The sequence below is a fragment of the Tamandua tetradactyla genome, chromosome 5 (assembly GCF_023851605.1).
Source record: "Tamandua tetradactyla isolate mTamTet1 chromosome 5, mTamTet1.pri, whole genome shotgun sequence".
Taxonomy (NCBI): domain Eukaryota; kingdom Metazoa; phylum Chordata; class Mammalia; order Pilosa; family Myrmecophagidae; genus Tamandua; species Tamandua tetradactyla.
This window is the reverse complement of record NC_135331.1, coordinates 9129557-9150629: the sequence shown is the minus strand read 5'-3', so window position 1 is coordinate 9150629 and position 21073 is coordinate 9129557. Positions and strand designations below refer to the sequence as shown.

The 21073-nt window shown below is 43.7% G+C and overlaps 1 protein-coding gene across 2 annotated transcripts in view; it reads left to right on the top strand.

Annotated features, from left to right (window-relative positions):
* HIP1R (huntingtin interacting protein 1 related) overlaps window positions 1–21073 on the top strand; it is a 62472-nt gene that overhangs the window by 21660 nt on the left and 19739 nt on the right. For both annotated transcript variants that reach the window (XR_013175531.1, XM_077159702.1), the window contains exons 9-18: window positions 203–260; window positions 368–443; window positions 531–671; window positions 788–849; window positions 1589–1661; window positions 1838–2021; window positions 2126–2214; window positions 2300–2416; window positions 2500–2601; window positions 2882–3055. Coding sequence is in view for 1 of the 2 variants with exons in the window: in XM_077159702.1 (XP_077015817.1) it covers window positions 203–260; window positions 368–443; window positions 531–671; window positions 788–849; window positions 1589–1661; window positions 1838–2021; window positions 2126–2214; window positions 2300–2416; window positions 2500–2601; window positions 2882–3055 (1076 nt within the window). In the remaining variant the exon portion in view is untranslated. The remainder of the gene's footprint in view (window positions 1–202; window positions 261–367; window positions 444–530; window positions 672–787; window positions 850–1588; window positions 1662–1837; window positions 2022–2125; window positions 2215–2299; window positions 2417–2499; window positions 2602–2881; window positions 3056–21073) is intronic.

Below are 21073 nucleotides of genomic sequence, written 5' to 3'. Positions count from 1 at the left end.
CTCCCCTCGGGCCTGTGCTTATTTCCAAGCTTGGCAGATGGGACCTGTCAGGTCTCAAGGTGATGGCTGTGATCTCTGATGATTTCTGGGAACGTGGAGGGGCTGGGGAGGGGTGGACGGTGGGCGAGCAGAGCTGCCAACCCTCGGAAGCTCCAGAGCAGGGCACGGAGGGAACCTCATCCACTCTCTCCTGGCCCCCCAGGTCTCCCGGCCGACACCCTGCAGGGTCACAGGGACCGATTCCACGAGCAGTTCCACAGGTGCCGGGCTGGGGACTGAGGCTGGGGGGTCCCTGGCCGTGTCAGTGAGGGGTGGCTGGGCGGGGTCCAGTTCCTCACTGACCCTCATCCTCTCCCGCACCCCGCAGCCTCAGGAACTTCTTCCGCAGAGCCTCTGACATGCTCTACTTCAAGCGGCTCATCCAAATCCCCCGGCTGCCCGAGGTACTACTGCTGCCCCGCCCTGAGTGACCTCGGCCCACCCCTGGGCCCTGGGACCACCGGCTGAGCAGCCCCCGCCCTGCCCTGCAGGGACCTCCCAACTTCCTGCGGGCCTCGGCCCTGGCGGAGCACGTGAAGCCCGTCGTGGTGGTCCCCGAGGAGACCCCGGAGGAGGAGGAGCCCGAGAACCTCATCGAGATCAGCAGTGGGCCCCCTGCGGGGGAGCTGGCGGTGAGAGCCCTGCCTCTGAGCCCTGCTGCTCCATGCTGGCCCCCAGTGGGTGGGGACTGGACCTCTTCCGGTCCCTGTGGGCGGGTGGCCAGGGGTGACCGTCTTCGCTTTGCCAGGTGGCGGCTGACCTTTTCGAGCAGACCTTTGGACCCCCCAATGGCCCCATGAAGGACGACAGGTGAGGCCCTGGGTAGAGCTGGGGTGGGCTTGGGGTGGCTGGAGAAGGCCCTGGGTGGGCCGTGGCCACAACACTCTGTCCCTAAGGCCAGAGCGGGGCTGTTGAGCTGGCAGGGGACTGCACACCCTGCCTGGAAGTCAGCTCCTTCTCCATGGAGTTTTGCTTTTTTATTTTGGACTTTAGCAGTATCGAGAAACTAAGATCTGGGCATTAAATGTACTGCTACTGGTGAGTTGTGGCTTCTAGGTCTCAGTATGTATTGCAATGTTCAGTTTGTAAATTTTGTCCATGCAATGGCACAGGGAAAGTTATTAACCACATGTATTAAAAAAAAAAGGTATTTTAAGTAAAATTTAAATTCAGGACTCCGAATATCTGTGCACTTTTTAAGTATATAATTTGATGAGTTTGACAAATGCATTTTTCCTGGGAATCCACAACCAAACAAGGTAAAGAACAATTTTTTGATGATGGAAAACGCCCCACTTGCTTGTCTTGATTTCCCCATTAGGATGTCTGTGGGTTTTCACTTTTGTTCTGTCTGTCCTGCGAAATATATAAAAGAGATTGTTTAGGGAAAAAAAAAAAAAAAAACGGCTGCCAAGCTGGGCGGTCGTGTCACTGTGCAGGCGGTGCTGGAGGTCTGCCAGCGAGCCAAACTTGAACCCCAGTTTGCTTTCCCCCCGCTTGGGCTCCTGAGGGACTTGGTGACCGCTACCCACTGGGCCTCTGTCCCCAGGGACCTGCAAATCGAGACATTGAAGAGAGAGGTGGAGACGCTCCGCACTGAGCTGCAGAGGATTCGGCTGGAGGTGGGGCGGTGGTGCCCAGGGCCCCCCTCAGCCTGGCAGGGCCCCCTCACGCCGGTCAGGGCCGCCTCATGCCGGGCAGGGCCCCCCCTCACGCCGGGCAGGGCCCCCCTCACACCGGGCAGGGCTGCCTCACGTCGGGCAGGGCCCCCTCACGCCGGCCACCCTGCCGTCCACAGGCCCAGCGGTACGTGGCGCAGCTGAAGGGCCAGGTGAACACGCTGGAGGCCGAGCTGGAGGAGCAGCGGAAGCAGAAGCAGAAGGCGCTGGTGGACAACGAGCAGCTCCGCGACGAGCTGGGCCAGCTGCGGGCCGCCCGGCAGGAGGGGGAGCGGAACCAGGGGCTGCGCGAGGAGGCCGAGAGTGCGTGAGGGGCTGGGGTGGGGGGCCGGGCTCCCGGGGTGCCCCGATACACATGCACGCAACCGTGGCACCCGCGGAATCCCACCTCTGCCCTCGGCCCGCAGAGAAGGCCAGTGCCACTGAGGCGCGCTACAGCAAGCTGAAGGAGAAGCACAGCGAGCTGGTCACCGCCCACGCGGAGCTGCTCCGCAAGGTGGGCCGCCCCGGCCGGGTCTTTCAGGGGCGAGCGGGGGCCTCCCAGGTGCAGCAAGGTGAGCCCGTGTCCCTGCCTGTGCCAGAACGCAGACACGGCCAAGCAGCTGACGGTGACGCAGCAGAGCCAGGAGGAGGTGGCCCGCGTGAAGGAGCAGCTGGCCTTCCAGATGGAGCAGGCCAGGCGGGAGGCCGAGATGAGGGTGGGTCCCCCGTGCGCGCAGAGCCTGGGCGCTGGTCCCGCCCCCTCCACCCCAGTGACCCTGACCTCTTCCATCGGTCCCAGCTGGAGGAGCAGAGTGACCAGCTGGAGAAGCTCAGGAGGGAGCTGGAGGCCAAGGCGGGAGAGCTGGCTCACACGCAGGAGGCCCTGAGCCGCTCGGAGCAGGTGCGTGGGCAGGCCAGGGGCCGGGACGTGGGGTCCTCTTTCCTGCCCCCCGGGCCCCGCCTCGATGCCACCGGGTTCAGGTTTGCCGTAGCGGGTCTCTGGCGTGGTTCTGCTGGGACCCCGTGGGGGCGAGGGACAGGTCTGGCCCTCAGGTAGCTCCCAGGTCACAGTGGCAGGGACCTAAAGTGCTCCAGTCCCGGACGGGGGATGGCCCGTAAATGGGGGCGGGGGCAGGGGGCGGCCCGGGGCAGCGGGAGGCTCACTTCCCTGGCGTCTGCAGAGCGGGTCGGAGCTGACCTCGCAGCTGGCGGCCCTGGGCGCCGAGAAGGACGCGCTGAGCAGCGGCGCGCGGCGGCGGGAGGCGGAGCTGCTGGCGGCCCAGGACGCGGCGCGCGACAGGGAGACGGTGCTGAGCCGGGAGCGGGCCGAGCTGCAGGGCCGGCTGGCCCAGAAGGTAGCGTCGCCTCGCCTGCCCTTTGTCGGGGTCCATTTTTTTCGTGGTGGCACATGAAGGATGGAACGTTTCCCGTTTTAAGTACTTCCAAGTATATGGTGTGGTGGCGTCTGTTACACCCACGGTGCCATGCCCCTCGGTATCGCCGCCATCTGCTGCCATGACCTTCCCTCCTCCCCCCGGCAGCGCCTCTGTCCCCAGTAGGCGCCCGGCCCGGTGTCCTTCCCCCTCCCACACCCTCCTCCTCCCTCCCCCTCCCCTTCCCCACCCTCCCCCTCCCCCCTGCCCTCCTCCTCCCTCTCCCTCCCCTCCCCCTGCCTTCCCCTCCCGCCCTCCTCCCCCTCCCCCTCCCCCTCCCCCCCAGACGATGATGTAGCTTCTGACTGCACACGTGCTGATTCTCGTTATTTCATGTCACTGAGGTCGTACAGTATTTGTCCTGTTGTCTGCTCAACACGGTGCCCTTGAGATCCATCCGCGTTGTCGCATGAATCAGAGCTCCATTCCTCCTCAGGCCCGAGTAACACTCTGTGGCACAGGCAGGCTGCGTTTTGTCCCTCCATTCTCTGTTGACGGGCACTGGAGCTGCTTAAGCCTTTGCGTTACCGGGAATGTCACGAGATTGAGGCCCAAGAATCCGGACACATCCCTATGTTCCATCCTTTGGGTGTGCACCTAAAGGTGGGCAAGCCAGGTCACAGGAAAACTGCCGTTTTCCACAGCAGTTTGTTTTCAAACCAACAGTGCCTGAGGCTTCCTCTTTCTCCATGTCTTCTCCCAACACTTATTTCCCTTCTTTTTTTTTTTCCTTAATAGCCATTCTTGTGGGTGTGAGGTGGTGTCTCTTGTGATTTGGCTTTTGTTTCCCTAGTGGCTAAGGATATTGAGCATCTTTTCATTGACCATTTGTGTATCTTCTTTGAAGAAATATCCGTTCAAGTCTTTGGCCCATTTTTACATTAGGTTGTTTTATCTTTTTGTCAGTCAGTTGTGAGAGTTCTTTATATATTCCGGATATTAAACCCATTTAGATTTATAGTTTCCAGATACCTTCTCCCATTGTGCAGGTTTTCTTGTTGCTGTTTTTTGTTTTTTTAAGCAGCTTTATTAAGATATGTTCACACACCATACAATCTGTCCAAAGTATACAGTTAGTGGTTTATAAGTCCTATCATATAGTTGTGCATTCATCACATTCAATTTTACAACATTTTCATTACTCCAAAACCAAAAGAAAAAAACAACAACAAAAGCATCCCATACCCTTTATCGCCCCCACCCGGTTTTGATCCTTAACATTGATTTGTACGTTTGTTACTGTTCACGAAAGAATGTTAAAATATCACTGTTAATCATAGTCCACAGTTTGTATTAGGTGCATTTTCCCCATATCCCACTCTATCGTTTATTCCCTATAATAGTGAGGTAAATTGGTTCTAGTTCATGAAAAAACGTTTTTATATTTGTACTATTAACCACAGCCACTGTCCGCCACAGGGCTCACTGTGTTATACGGTTCTGTGTTTCAATTACTAACTTTCCTTCCAGTGACACACACACCTCTAAACTTCCCCTTTCAACCACAACCACACACATAATTCAGCGCTGTCAGTTACATGCACCATAATTTGCTACCTTTGCCTCTGTCCATTTCCAAACATTTCCATTCAGTCTGTTTAAAAATTCTGCATGCATTAAGCATCTGTTCATTCTATCTCTTGGTAACCTATATTTTAGATTTTAACTGCTTGTTTATTAACTAGTTCACACTACTGAGATCTTATATTTATCCTTTTGTGCCTGGCTTATTTTACTCAACATAATCCACGTTGTTTCATGCTTCAGGACTTCCTTCCTTCCTACATTTGAATAATAGCCCACCACGTGTATATACCGCATCTTGTTTATCCGTATATTGGTTGACAGGACACTTGGGCTGGTTCTGTCTTTCGGCTATTGTGAGCGCCGTTATGAAGATCGGTGTGCAAATGTCTGTCCTTGTCCCTGCTTTCAGTTCTTCTGGGTGTGTGCCCGGTGCTGGGATTGCTGGATTGTATGGCAGTCCTGTGCCTAACTCCCCGAGGAACCTCTGACCTGTCTTCCATAGCAGCTGCACCGTTTTACGTTCAATAAGGGTTCCTTTTTCTCCCCATCCTCGCCAGCACCTGCAGTTTATTCTTTTTTTTAAAACATCTTTTATTATGAAATATAACATATACCAAAAAAGCAAAAACTTTCAAAGTACATTGTTACAAGTAGTTAGAGAACAGATTTCAGAGTTTGGTATGGGTTACAGTTCTAGAATTTTAGGTTTTTCCTTCTAGTTGCTCCAAGACACTGGAGACTAAAAGAAATAACAATGTAATGATTCAGCATTCATATTCATTTGTTAAAACCTGTCTTTTCTGTTAAAACTCCTCTTCCTCCTTTGAAACTTCTCCCAGTCTTTAAGCATATTTGGATTCTGCCCTTTTTAAGATTTTTTACGTTGGAACGGTATGCCAGTAATATGGGATAGGGGGATGGAACTAGCTGATGTTCTGAAGAGGCTGGCCCCTTGGGTTTCAGGATTTATCAGGCCCAGGGACCCATTTGGAGGTTGTAGGTTTCTGGAAAGTGATCTTAGCATGTGAAACTTTTGTAGAATCTCAGATAGAATCCTAGGCGGTCTTCAGCGTCACCAGGCATGGTTTTGGTTAGAGTTTGGCAAAGCATGGTAATTAGCAATATCTAGCTGAAGCTAGCCTAAAAGTGGCCTCAAGTATAGCCTCTTGTTTCTATTTGAACTCTCTCAGCCACTGATACTTTATTTTTTTGCATTTCTTTTTCCCTTTTGGTCAGGAAGGCAGGGTTGATCCCATGGTGCCAAGGGCAGGCTCATCCCTGGGAGTCATGTCCCATGAAGAGGGGAGGATAATGCTTTTCCTTGCAGAGTTGGACTTAGAGAGGCCACATTTGAGTAACAAAAGAGGTTTTCTGGAAGTAACTCTTAGGTATAACTATTTGTAGGCTTAACCTCTTTCTTACAGCGTGGACTTCACAAGAGCAAGCCTCAAGATCATAGGGTTTGCTGAGGGTCTACCGTAGTCTCCTGCTCCTCCCAGCTTCGTGGCAGCAGGGCCTAGATTCCGGCTTACTCAGGCTGCTGGAAGGGTCAGGGAGTGAAACCTGGAGGATGAATGAACTCTTCATGGAACTCTGATCAGTATGGAACAGGAGATGAGAAGGAGCCTGCAGACAAATTTCTCTCTTCACTCCCATCCTTCCCAGGGATTACTACAAGCTGTTGCTTCCATACCTTTGCCATCCATAAGAGATAAGAGAACTCCCTCCAATGTAAGATGTGAAAATATAAGGCACATATAGAAAGCTAGATAACCCACAATTTGAGACAAAAGAAGAAAGAAAATTTTAACTGAAGTCATAAAAACTCAAGACAACCACTACGGATATTCTTAAATTACTGTAAGATTAGTTGAAGCCACGGATGCTGATTTCAGTATGAAGAGAAAAACTGAATGACTCTTTTAAGCACTGGACAATATTTATGGACTGAGAAATGCAAAGATAAAATGATGAAAAATTACCCAATTTTCAGATGTTCACCATGAGTTGTATAATATCTATAGATATATGACCCTCTGTTGCATGCCATTTTTTAATGGGTACTTCCTATTTGCCTGGTATGGTGTGAGAGAACAGAGGTTAAAGGGAGCATAAAACCAAACGTGTGTTTAGAAGTGACATTATTTCACTCAGGCATTAAAAGCTTGGGGCGTTATCTTATTGTCAAGGACTATCACCAACCTTGAAACTGCTCTTTCAGGTTGAGAGAACTGACAGTGGCTACAATAGATGTGCTATTTAGCTTGGCTATGACGTCCTACTTTTAACACCTGTAATTCTCAGGGTGTAGTTGAGGGGCTCAAATCCTTTTTTTTTTCCATGAAAGAGCTATCTTTAACCACTTAATGAAATACAGCAACCTGTTTCCATGACAGGCTAAATAGCAATGTTATGTGTGATCAAATAGGTATTATCAGTGTAAGTAGAATGCACTGATTTTATGCAAGAAGTAGGCTCCACTCGCATGGCAGAAATTTCACCTTTCTGACCAAAGCTTAAACCTTTCCCCATGTGTTAGGTGTTCTATTGATAAATAGTTGACATCAGGACCACGATTTGGCGTCATATGGCAGGGAACTTGAAGAGATCCATAACTCAGCTGACACTGTTCTTTGGGTAATAGGTTTGGGTATATCATTAGGAATATTAAGTTCTCCCACTATTTAGTAGGGAGAAACAGCAGCAGAAATAATGTGATATCTTACACTTGAGGTGTTGGGTATGTCCTCAGAAATCCCTAACTCTGATGTCTTATTAAAAAGACAGAATAATTTGGAAAGCTCCTTATGAAACAAACAAATTCATGCTCTGCACTTTTGAAGGGATTATTTCTATTTTCAGAGACTGCCCAAAAAATGATTCTATAACTTCTCTCAGAAATACACTGTTGAATAAAAGTTTCCTCCTTAAAAAAAAAAAAAAAAAAATCAAAGGGCTTGGCCTGTTGTCTTGGGAGTCCCGAATATTTGAGGTGGTATCAGGGGGTTCCCTGGTAGTAAAGCTTAATAGTTCCATATTTTTTCTCCCATCTCTCAAGGGACTTGGCCAATACTTTTTAATTATCTTCCCAATATACTCTGGAATGTATCCAGGCATTACATTAAGCTGTACAGAATTACAAGTCCTCATTTCCATTCTGGGCTCCACATGTCCAGCTTGTTTAAAATGATCTATATAAACAGGTTGACTTAGGTTCTGTGCTACAGAAAACTTAGCTTCTGGATAAAATAAACCTCTCTTTGGTCTCATACAGTGGGTGAGGTTCTAAAACAATGTCCTCTTTACCCTATATTCTGAGTTCCTTAGTACTTCATTTGGCTTCATTCTTTTTTTTCTTTAAATTTTCTTTTTGCTCTTTATTGTACACTTTCTTTTTTGACATTCCAAACAACGCATAATCATTGTAAAGTCTGTGTTTGTGCAGTAAATTACATAAACCAATTTAAAATTAAGGTGAACATGGAAAAAATCTACGTAACACATTTAGCATTTCTTAAATTCTAAATATTAAACACTAACCATTTGATTAGCTGTCGAAACTGTATACATTTTCAAGATACCAAGTAGAAAGTTATTAGAAACATGAGCTTTGCAATAGTAATGACCCATGTTACTGAATATTTTCAAGTTTTTATTTCAAGAAAATATAGGAACATTTTTACAAATAACATGAAAATCTTCTCTCTTATGATATACTATTAAAAATATGTATTTCATCTAATATTACCATAGCTACTTGTACTTTCTTTTGGTCACAGCTTACATAGAACAGCTGTTTCCATCTTTTCACTTTCAGTCTTGGGTCTAAAGTAAATCTATAGATAGATGATATTATTTATAAACTTTTTTTTTTATTTTGAAATACAGCATGTATACAAAAACCCAGTAAATATCCAAGTACGTTTTAACAAGTAGTTATAGAACAGATTTTAAAGTTTGGTATGGGGTATGGTTCTCCGATGTTCTGCTTTTTCTTCTAGCTGCTCCAGGACACTGGAGAACAACAGAAATACCAACATAATGATTCAGCAGTCATACTCATTTGATAAATCCTATCTTCTCTGTTATAGTCCTTCTCTTTGAAAAACATCTATACGTAAAAGCAATACATTTCGAAGTACATCACAACAACTAGTTGTAGAACAGTTTTCAGGGTTTGGTATGGGTTACTGTTTACAATCTTAGATTTTTATTTCTAGCTGCTCTAAGGTACTGGAGACTAAAAGAAATATGAACATGATGATTGAGCACTCACGATCATTTGTTATACCCTGTCTTCTATGTACAACTCCACCATCACCTTTGATCTTTCCCCCATTCTTTAGGGGTATTCGAGCTATGCCTGTACTGATTTTTTCAGGTTGGAAGGGGCTGTCGATAATATGGGCTTGGGGATGAAACTAGCTGATGTTCTGGACAGTCTGGCTCTTCTAAGGTTTTAGGATTATCTGGTCCAGGGACCCATCTGGAGGTTGTAGGTTTCTGGAAAGTTACCCTAGTGCCTGGAACCTTTGTAGAGTCCTATATAATGCCCTAGGTACTTTAGATTTGGCAGAAATGGTTTTGGTTGGGGTTGGCAAGTTGTGATGGTAGCAATGTCTAACTGAAGCTTGCATAAGAGTGACCTCCAGTGTAGCCTCTCCACTATTTGAACTTTCTCAACCTTATTTGTTACACCTCTTTTCCCCCTTTTGATTAGAATGGCATTGTTGATCCCATGGTGCCAGGGCCAGGCTCATCCCTGGGAGTCATCTCCCATGCCTCCAGGGAGACTTTCACACCTGGATATCATGTCCCACATAGAGGGGGGGGCAATAATTTCACTTGCAGAGTTGGGCTTAGAGAGACTGAGGCCACACCTGAGCGACAACCGAGGTCCTCCAGAAGTAACTCTTAGGCATACATATAGGTTGTCTAAGCTTCTCCGCTACCGACATAAGCTTCACAAGAGCAAGCCTCCTGATCAAGGGCATGGCCTATTGATTTGGGTGTCCCTAATGTTTGGCACAGTATCGGGATTCCCTGATAGTAAGGTTTAATAATTCCATATTCTTTCTCCCCTTCCTCAGGGGACTTTGCCAATGCTTTTTAGTTATCTGCTTAATATACTCTAGGCTGTTTCCAGGCCTTACAATAATCTATACAGGATTAAAGGACCTCTTTCTTATTCTGTGCTTCCTGTGTTTCAGTGGTTCAAATGAGCTACACAGATAGGTTGAATTAGATTATGCACTAGAGAAAGTTTCAGTTCTAGATCAAATAAACCTTTCTTCCATTGGTCTCAAAGAGTATGTGTGGTTCTAAAATTAGACACTATCTTCCTTACCCCTATGTTCTGAATTACTTTCACCCCAACCTGTTCAGCTTTGTTCTTATCTCTAAATATCAGGTTACATGTATAAAACAGCCTCTCAAAATCCATAAATAATACTTACTACTCCGGACTTAATGTGTCTGGTCTAAAAGCTTACAGTCTAGGCCCCTGTTTTCTTATAAGCATTTTCTAAAGGTTAATGATAACCATTGTTTTTGTGTTTCTGGCTTATTTTGTCTCCCCAAATGTCCCCCACGTTCATTCATATCGTTGCACACCTCATGACTTTGTCCCTTTTTGTAGCAGCACAACCTTCATTCATAAGTATACACCATTGTGTGCCAATCTCTTCTCCATCGGTGCATCCTTCAGCCATCTGCATTCATCGGGCATCATGTAGAAGGCCCGAAGTCCATCAACATTCTCGATTTTAGCTAACTTCATTCATCTTGACATGTCATGTTTTGTCTTACTGCTGCATAATATTCCATCATATGTATATACCACATTTTGTTGATCCACTCGTCTGTTGATGGGCATTTGATTTATTTCCATCTTTTGGCGATTGTGAATATTGCTGCTGTGAACATTGGTGTGCAAATGTCTGTTTGTGTTGTTGCTTTCAGCTCTTCTGGGGTATATTCCAAGCAGTGCTATTGCTAGATTTTAGGGCAACTCCATATTTAGTTTCCTAAGGAACCACCGAACAGTCTTCCATAGTGGCTGCACCATTGTAGATTTCCAACAGCAATGTATAAATGTCCCAGTTTCTCCACATCCTCTCCGACATTTATAGTTTATAAATGTTTGCTTGATAGCAGCCATTCTTATAGGTGTGAGGTGGTATCTCATTGTAGTCTTGATCTGCATTTCCCTTTTAGCCATTGAAAATGAGCATCTCTTCATGTGCTTTTGAGCCATCTGTATTTGCTCTTCAGAAAAATGCCTGTTCACATCTTTAGCCCATTTTATAATTGGGTTGTTTCTTCTTTTGTGGTTGAGCTGTATGATTTCTTTGTGTATATAGGAAATCAAGTCTTTGTCTGATACATCATTTCCAAATATTTCTCCCATTGAGTTGGCTGCCTCTTCACCTTTTTGACAGTCTTTTGAGATGCAGAAGCATTTGATTTTGAGGCGTTTCCATTTATCTAGTTTTTCTTTTGTTGCTTGTGCTTTGGGTGTAAAAAAAAAAAAAATGAGGAATCTACCTCCTATTACTAGAAACGTCTTGAAGATGTTTCCCTACATTTTCTTCTAGAAGCTTTATGGTGCTCGTTCTTATATTTAGGTGTTTGATCCACTTTGAGTTGATTTTTGTGTAGAGTGTAAGATAGGGGTCCTCTTTCATTCTCTTGGCTATTGATATCCAGTTCTCCCATGCCCAATTATTGAAAAGACTATTTTGTCCCAGTTCAGAGGATTTGGGGGCGTTGTCAAAAATCAGTTGACCATAGATTTGGTGATTTATTTCTGCACTCTTAATTCAATTCCATTGGTCAGTGCTTCTGTCTTTGTGCCAGTACCATGCTGTTTTTTTTTTTTAATTTAATGTAGTTTTTTTTTTAGTACCATGCTCTTTTGACCACTGTGGCTTTGGAATAGGTTTTAAAGTTACAGAGTGTTAATCCTCCCACTTCATTCTCCTTTTTTTTTTAGGATGCTTTTAGCTATTCAGTGTCTTTCCCTTCCAGATGAATTTGGTAATCAGCTTTTCCAAATCTTCAAAGTATGTTGTTGGAATTTTGATTGGTACTATGTTGAATCTGTAGATCAATTTGGGGAGAATTGACATCTTGACTGTATTTAACCTTCCTATCCATGAGCAGGGGATGTTTTTCCACCTATGTAGATCTCCTTTGATTTCTTTTAGCAGTGTTCTGTAGTCTTTTGTGTACAAGTCCTTTACATCCCTAGTTAAGTTCATTCCTAAGTATTTGATTCTTTTAGTTGCTATTTTGAATGGAATGTTGTTCCTTAACTGACTCCTCAGCTAGGTCTTTACTTGTGTATAGAAATGTTATTGATTTTTGCGCATTAATTTTATGTCCCGCCACCTTGCTGAATTTGTTTATTAGCTCAAGTAACTTTGCTGTAGATTTCTCAGGATCTTCCAAGTATAGTATCAGCTCATTTGCAAATTACGAGTGTTTTACTTCTTCCTTTCCAATTTGAATGCCTTTTATTTCTTTGTCTTGCCTGATTGCTCTAGCTAGAATTTCTAGCACAATGTTGAATAATAGTAATGACAGTGGGTATCCTTGTCTTGTATCTGATCTTAGGGGGAAGGCCTTCAGTCTCTCTCCATTGAGTGCGATGCTGGCTATCAGTTATTCATATATTCCTTTTATTATATTAATGTAGTTACCTTTGAGTCCTATCTTTTGGAGTATTTTTATCAGAAAAGGATGCTGAATTTTGTTGAATGCTTTTTGAGCATCAATCAAGATGATTGTGTGATTTTTCCCTTTTGATTTGTTAATGTGCTGTATTGCATTAATTGTTTTTCTTGTGTTGAATCATCCTTGCATTCCTGGTATAAACCCCACTTGGTCATGGTGTATAATTCTTTTTTTTTTTTACATTCCCAACACATACACTCAGCAATTCACAATATCATCACATCGTTGCATATTCATCATCATGATCATTTCCCAGAACATTAGCATCAATTCAGAAAAAGAAATAAAAAGACAACAGAAAAATATAACAACAGAAAAAAAAAATTTTACAGGCCATACCCCTTACTGATCCCTTTCATTGATCACTAGCATTTCAAGCTAAATCTATTTTAACATCTGTTCCCCCTATTATTTATTTTTATTCCGTATGTTCCTCTCATCTGTTGACAAGGTAGATAAAAGGAGCATCAGACACAAGGTTTTCACAATCACACAGTCACATTGTGAAAGCTATATCATTATACAATCATCATCAAGAAACATGGCTACTGGAACACAGCTCTACATTTTCAGGCAGTTCCCTCCAGCCTCTCCATTACATCTTGGATAACAAGGTGATATCTACTTAATGCATAAGAATAACCTCCAGGATAACCTCTGGACTCTGTTTGGAATCTCTCAGCCATTGACACTTTGTCTCATCTCACTCTTCCCCCTTTTGGTCGAGAAGGTTTTCTCAGTCCCTTGATGCTGGGTCTCAGCTGATTCTAGAGTTTTTCTCAATCCCTTGATGCTGAATCTCAGCTCATTCTGGGATTTCTGTCCCACACTGCCAGGAAGATCCACACCCCTGGGAGTCATGTCCCACGTAGACAGAGGGTGTATAATTCTTTTAATATGCTGTTGGATTCAATTTCTAATATTTTATTGAGAATTTTTTGCATCTATGTTCATTAAGGAGATTGGCCTGTAGTTTTCCTTTCTTATAGCATCTTTACCTGGTTTTGGTATTAAAATGATATTAGCTTCATAAAATGAATTAGGTAGAGTTCCTTTTTCCTCGGTTTTTTTTGGAAAAATTTGAGCAGGATTGGTGTTAGTTCTTTCTGGAATGTTTGATAAAATTCCCCTTTAAATCACCTAGCCCTGGGTTTTTCTTTGTAGGAAGATTTTTGATGATTGATTGAATCTCTTTACTAGTGATTGGTTTGTTGAGATCTTCTATTTCTTCCTGAGTCAGTGCAGCTTATTTGTGTGTCTCCAGGAATTTGTCCATTTCATCCAAGTTGTCTAGTTTGTTGTCATATAGTTGTTCACAGTATCCTCTTATGATTTCTTTTATTTCTTCAGGCTCTGTGGTAATGCACCCCTTCTCATTTCTGATTTTGTTTATGTGCAACCCCTCTCTTTTTTCTTTGTCAGTCTTGCTAGTGGCCCATCAATTGTATTGGTTTTCTCAAAGAACCAACTTCTGGTTTTGTTGATTTCTTTCTTTTCTTCTCCCATTCTTTTATCTCGGATTTGTTATTTCTCTTCTCCTGTTTGCTTTGGGGTTAGTTTGCTGTTCTTTCTCACATTCTTCTCTCTGGGTTTGCTGTTAAGTCCTCGATTTTTGCTCTTTCTTGTTTTTTAATATAGGCATTTAGGGCAATAAATTTCCCTCTGAGCACAGCCTTTGCCACATCCCATAAGTTCTGATAAGTTGTATTCTCTTTTTCATTCATCTCCAGATAGCTACTGATTTCTCTAGCGATTTCTTCTTTGCCCCCCTGGTTGTTTGGAAGTGCATTATTTAATCTCCATATATTTGTGAATGTTCTCATTTTTTGGTGGTTATTGAGATCCAGCTTTATCCCATTGTGATCAGAGAAAGTACTTTGAATAATTTCAGTATTTTTAAATTTATAAAGACCTGTTTTGTGCCCTAGCATATGAACTATCCTCGAGAATGTTCCATGAGCACTAGAGAAGAATGTGTAACCTTGTGCTTTGGGGTGCAATGGCCTGTGTGTGTCTGTTAGGTCTAATTCATTAATCAAGTTATTTAACTTCTTTATTTCCTTGTTGATCTTCTGTCTGGTTGTTCTAACTATAGAGGAGAGTGGTATATTCAAGTCTCCTATTGTTGAAACATCTGTTGCTTCTTTCAGTTTTGCCAGTGTCTGTCTCATGTACTTTGAAGCTCCTTGATTGGGAGCATAAACATTTATGATTGTTGTATCTTCTTGGTGAATTGGCTCTTTAATTAGTATATAATGTCTGTTCTAGTTTGCTAGCTGCCAGAAAGCAACACAGCAGAGATAGATTGGCTTTCAATAAAAGGGGATTTATTTAGTTAATGTATAGTTCTTCAGAGGAAAGGCAGCTAACTTTCAACTGAGATTCTTTCTTACATGGGAAGGCACAGGATGGTCTCTACTGGCCTTCTCTCCAGGCCTCTGGGTTCCAACAACTTTCCCCAGGGTGATTCTTTTCTGCATCTCCAAAGGCCTGGGCTGAGCTGCAAGTGCTGAGATGAGGTATGCTGAGCTGCTTGGGCTGTGCTGCATATGCTCTCTCATTTAAGCACCAGCCAATTAAATCAAACATCATTCATTGCAGCAGGCATGCCTCCTAGCTGACTGCAGATGTAGTGAGCAATGGATGAGGTTCACGTACCATTGGCTCATGTCCACAGCAACAAAACTAGGTGCCTTCACCTAGCCAAGTTGACACCTAAATCTAACTACTGCAGTGTCCTTCTTTGTCTCTTATGATGTCTTTACATTTAAAGTCTATTTTATTCGATATTAGTATAGGTCCTCCTGCTTTCTTTTGGTTACAACTTGCGTGGAACATCTTTTTCCATCCTTTTTCACTTTCAGTCTGTTTGTATCCTTGTGTCTAAGGTGAGTCTCTTGTAAGAAGCATATAGCTAGATTGTGTTTCTTAATTCATTCTGCCAATCTGTATATTTTAATTGATAAATTTAGTCTGTTAACATTCAAAATTATCACTGAAAAGGCGTTTCTTGAATCTACCATCTTATCTTATTTTATTTGTCAGACCTATATATTCTTTTCCCTCTTTCTCTTTGTATTCTTTAAACTACCCTTAGTGGTACTCTTCAATTCTGTGCCCTTCTCCAGACCTCCCTCTCCTCTCTCTCTCTCTTTTTTTTTTTTTTTTTTTCCAGTTTGCAGAACTCCTTTTAGAATTTCTTGTAGGGCCAATCTCTTGTTGACAAATTCTTTCAGGACTTCTTTGTCTGAAAACTTTAATCTCTTCCTCAATTTTGAAGGACAGTTTGGCTGGGTACAGAATTCTTGGCTGAAAGTCTTTCTCTTTCAGGATCTTGAAAATATCATACCACTGCCTTGCCTCCAGGGTGCTAGTTGAGTAGTCTGAACTCAGTCTTATTTGATTTCCCTTGTATGTAGTACATTGTTTTTCTCTTGCTGCTTTCAGGATTTTCTTCTCTTCAACGTCTAACAGACTGATTAGTATGTGCCCTGAGGAAGGCCTATTTGAATTTATTCTGTTTGGAGTTCTTTGGGCTTCTTTGACTTGTATATTTATGTCCTTTATGAGGGTTGGGAAGTTTTCCCCTGTTATATCCTCAACTACTCTTCCTAGCCCTTTACTCCTCTCTTCTCCTTCTGGGACACCAGTGATTCTTCTATTTGTGCGCTTTGTTTTGTCTGTCATTTCCCTGAGTTCCCATTCAATTTTATCTGTCTTTTTTGCCATTTGCTGTTTTGAGTCTTCGAAGTCAGTCATCCTGTCCTCTATATCACTTATTCTTTCTTCTGTCTCTTCAAATCTGGTGTTGTATGCCTCTGGTATGTTTTTCATTTGGTCGACAGAGTCTTTAATCTCTTTGATTTCTGCCATTTTTCCATTTATTCTTTCAAATTCCTCTTTGTGCTCTTCTACCATCTTCTTGATCTCCTTTGTCATTTGCTGTCCCACTTATTTTATTAAATAGACTTGTATGAACATCTTTGATTAATTGTTCCAACATCTTTGTCACCTGGTGTTTTAATCTGGTCTTTAGGCAGGGCTATATCTGTCTGCATTGTGATATGCTTGTGATGTTCTGCTGTCTTTGTGGTATGTAAATATCTTGATTGATTTACTTTGGGAGTTGATTTTTTTCAGTAGTCTAAGGCCTTGTGTTTGCAAGATGGTTGTACAGCAGGGAGCAGGGCACAGGGTGGAGCACTCAGTGTGGTGAGTTGCTTCAGAGCAGGTGTAGGCGCAGGTTGGGGATGTTAAACTGATGCTGGTGAACTGTGGGCGCCCAGCGGCCAGGGAGGATGTGGCTGTACGGGTGCAACGGTCTGGGGGCGTAACCCTGATGTGCGCTGGTCTAAGGCACAGGACCCTTTGTGCCCATGCGCAGAGCTATGGCAGAAGTCGGCATTACACCTTCGTGGACTGGGGACAGATGTGACCCAGCTGCACAGGTCGGCACTATCTCAGAGCTGGGAAGTGAGGCTGAGGGCTGTGCACATGCGCTGTTCTAGGACTGCTGTAAAGTGTGGCTACCAGAGGTGAATGACGTGATTGGGGGCCTGTGTGCATGTGTGAGCCTGGGAGTGCTGTAAACGGATGCACAGAGCTGGGGATGTGGAGTGAGGCTGTGCAACACTATGGGTAGGGGGCAGGGTAGCCTAGATATGGAGGTTAGTGCCTGCAGCCTTTATGGGCTGGCACCAGCCTGCAGGAAATAGGGAGGGGGAGATAGTGCTCAGGAGGTGTGCAGGAGAGGTGGGATGGGCTGCACTTGGGGTGGGGGTGGGGCAGGTACGTGCACTGGGGGCTGGTGGGGTGGGGGTGCCTGGAGTGCAGGGAATGGGGGCGGGTGATGGGGTTCAGGTGTGTAGGGTATGGGGCGAGTCACCGGTCATGGGGCTGGGCTGGTGAGGGTAGCGCGCCCAAGGCACGCGGCCTGGCTTACTTCCTAGTCCCATGTTCCTGTCCTTGCAATCCCACGGGCTCTGTGGCTTCCCACCTCCGCGCCAGGCCCCAGATTTCTGCCTCTCAGTTCCTCGGCCTCTGCAACCAGCGCTGCCACATGTGGTGCAGAAGGCTCCCCCAGGTCAGCCACACTCCCGAATTGCTGCCTCAGTCACCCTTCTGTCCCTTCTCTTAACTTTTCCATAGAGCAGGGCTAATGTTGACCTACTCTAGTCAGCCATCTTCCTGGAAGTACCCTGCTAGTTTTTAATTTAACAAATCTATATATTCTTTTTCCTGTCTTGTTTTTTATCCTTTGAGGTCACCCTTACTAATACTCTTATGTTCTTTACCGGCTTCTGGACCTACCTCTCTAGTCTTCTTTTCAGCTGACAGAGCTCCCTTTAATATTTCTTGTAGGGCAGGCCTCTTGTTGGCAAATTCTTGCAGCCCTTGTTTATCAATGATGATTTTAATCTCTCCCTCAATCTGGCAGCACAGCTTTGCAGGATGAACAGTTCTTCACTTGAAGTCTTTCTCATTCGGAATTTTAAATTTATCATGCCACTGCCATCTTGCCCCCGTGCTGCCTGTTGTGTAGTTCGAGCTCAGTCTTACATAGTTTCCCTTGTATGTAATAAATCTCTTTACTCTTGGCAATTTCGTGCCTTTTGCTTCTCTTCTAGATTTGACACATTCTGTTAAGCGTATGTCTTGGAGTGAGCGTTTTTGGACTTTATTTGGAACTCATTGGGCCTTTTTGACTTGGATGTCTGTGTCTTTTATAAAGGTTGGGAAGTTTTCCCCCATTCTATCTTCAGCTCGCCATTCCTTTCCTCTTCTCCCTCCAGGACTCCAATAATTCTCCTATTTGTATGCTTCATGTTGTTGATCGTTTCCCTGAAATCAGGTTGCATTTTTTCCATCTTTCTTGCCACGTATTCTTTTGAACATTCAGATTCATTTATCTTGTCTTCTCACTGGCTTATTTTTTCTGTCTCTTGAAATCTACTGTGAGTCTCTAATAGGTCTTTAGTTTGGCCTGCAGCATCTTTCATCTCTCTGGTGTCTGGTATTTTTATATACTTTCAAATTCTTCTTTATGCTCCTCTAATAACTAACCTCTTGATATCTTCTGTCTCATGGTGAACAACCTTAATTAGCTGTTCTGAATTCTGAGTCCCCTAGGATAGTGTAACTTCCTCGTTTGGCTGAGCCACATCTGCTTCCTCTTGATGCCTCCCGGTACCCTCAGGATGCCCTTCCTTTCCTTCTGGGGAATTCTAAGCAGCTGTTGGAATTTCTGTATCTCCTCAGGTGATCCGACTTGGTCTTCTGGCTGAGCCGTGTCTGCCTGGACCTTTACTCGCTTTATAATCTTCTGCTGTGGACAGGGCATTTTACGTCTTAATAAGGTTAATTAGAAAATTTATTTGCCTCCCACTTCCAAGACCTGGACTGGCATCCAGCCAGGGCTGCCAACCCTGGGCCACACCCCAAAGGGAGCTCCTCCTGCATGGCCAGTGGATGCCTTTTTTTTTTTAACCATCTGTAATACCTTGGATAAAGGGAGTATCCGCCACAGTTTTCACAGTCACCGGTCACACTGTAAAAGCCATATCATTATAAGGTCATCTTCAAGAATCAAGGCTACTGGAATACAGCTCAAGAGGGTACTTCCCTCCAGCCACTCCAGTACACCATAAACTAAGAATTCTTATTCATGCATAAGAATAACCCCCAGGATAACCTCTCAACTCTGTTTCAAATCTCTCAGCCACTGAAATTTTATTTTGTTTCATTTCTGTCTTCCCCGTTTCGGTCAAGAAGGCTTTCTCAATTCTTTGATGCTGGGTCCCGGTTCATCACATGGAGTCGTGTCTTACGTTGCCAAGATTTACACCCGTGGGAGTCATGTTCCACATAGAGGGGGAGGGCAGTGAGTTCACCTGCAGAGTTGGCTGAGACAAAGAGGCCACATCTGGGCAACAAAAGAGGTTCTCTGGGAGTAATTCTTAGATATAATTATAAGTAGGCTTAACTTCTCTTTTGCATGAATAAGTTTCAAAAGATCAAACCCTAAGATGGAGGGCTCAGCGTATTGAATTGGTTGTCCTCCCTGCTTGTGAGAATATCAGGAATTCCCCAGATGGGGAAGTTCACTTTTTCTTCCTTTCTCCACAGTCCCTCAAAGGGACTTTGCAAATACCTTTTTATTCTCTCCCCAAATTACTCTGGGATGTATCAGGGCATCACACTAACCTGTACAAACCAACACGATCTCTTGCCGTATTCAAAACTCCATGTAATTATGGTGTTCACATAAACTGAATACAAGTTAAATTAGATCATGCACTACCCAGAATATAAGATTTGCACCAAATAAACAGTTTTTGGTCTCACACAGAAGGTAAAGTTTTAAAATTTAGATCATAGTATCCTTCACCCTATATTCTGGTTTACCTTTGTGGATTTGGGGAGCTTGTTGAAGATCAATTGACCATAGATTTGGTGGTATTCACACTGTCAGTTCCGTTCCATTGGTCAATACTTTGTCTTTGAGCCAATACCATGCTATTTTGACCACTGTGGTTTTGTAATAAGCTCTGAAATCTGGAAGTATTAATCCTCCCACTTCATTCTTGTTTTTTTAGGACATTTTTAGCTGTGAGATCTCTTTTGCTCCAAATGAATATGATAACCAGCTTTTTTCAAGTCTTAAAAGTAGGTTTTTGGAATTTTGATTGGTACTGCGTTGAATCTGTGTATCAGTTTGGGTAGGATTGACATCTTAACTATATTTAACTTCTTATCCATGATCAGGAAATGTCTTTCCGCCTATTTAGATCTTCTTTGATTTCTTTTAGCAACGTTTTGTAGTTTTTTTTTTCTTTACATCTCTGGTTAAGTTTATTCCTAGGTATTTGATATTTTAATTGCTATTTTGAAAGGAATTTTTCAGTTAAACCATTGTTTGTGTATAGAAAGGTTACTCATTTTTGCACATTAATCTTCTATCCTGCCACTTTGCTGAATTTGTTTATTTGCTCAAGAAGTTTTATTGTAGATTTCTCAGAATTTTCCAAGTATAGTGTCATATCATCTGAAAATAATGAAAGTTTTATTTCTTCCTTTCCTGTTTGGATGCTTTTAATTCTTTTCCAGTCTGACTACTCTAGCTAGAACTTCAAGTGTAGTGTTGAATAATAGTGACGACAGAGGGCATTCCTATCTTGTTTCCAATCTTTGGGGGAAGGTGTTCAGTCTCTCACCATTGTATACGATGTTTGTATGAGTTTTTCGTATATGCCCTTTATCAGTTTGAGGAAATTTCCTTTGATTCTTACCTTTTGAAGTATTTTTATCAAAAAGGATGCTGAATTTTGTTGAATGCTTTTTTTCCTCAGCATCAGTTGAGATGATCATATGATTTTTTACTTTTGATTTGTTAATGTGCTGGATTACACTGATTGATTTTCTTGTGTTGAACTACCCTTGCATTCCTGTATAAACCCCATGCAGTTGTGGTAAATAATTCTTTTAATGTGTTCTCCAATTCATTTATTTCTGCTTTAATTTTTGTTATTTCTCTTCTATTTGTTTAGTTTGCTGTTCTTTCTATATAGTTCCTACAGGTGAGAGTTAAGTCCTTGATTTTTGCTCTTTCTTCTTTTTTAATATAGGCATTTAGGGCAATAGATATCCCCCTTGGTACTGCCATTGCCACATCCCATG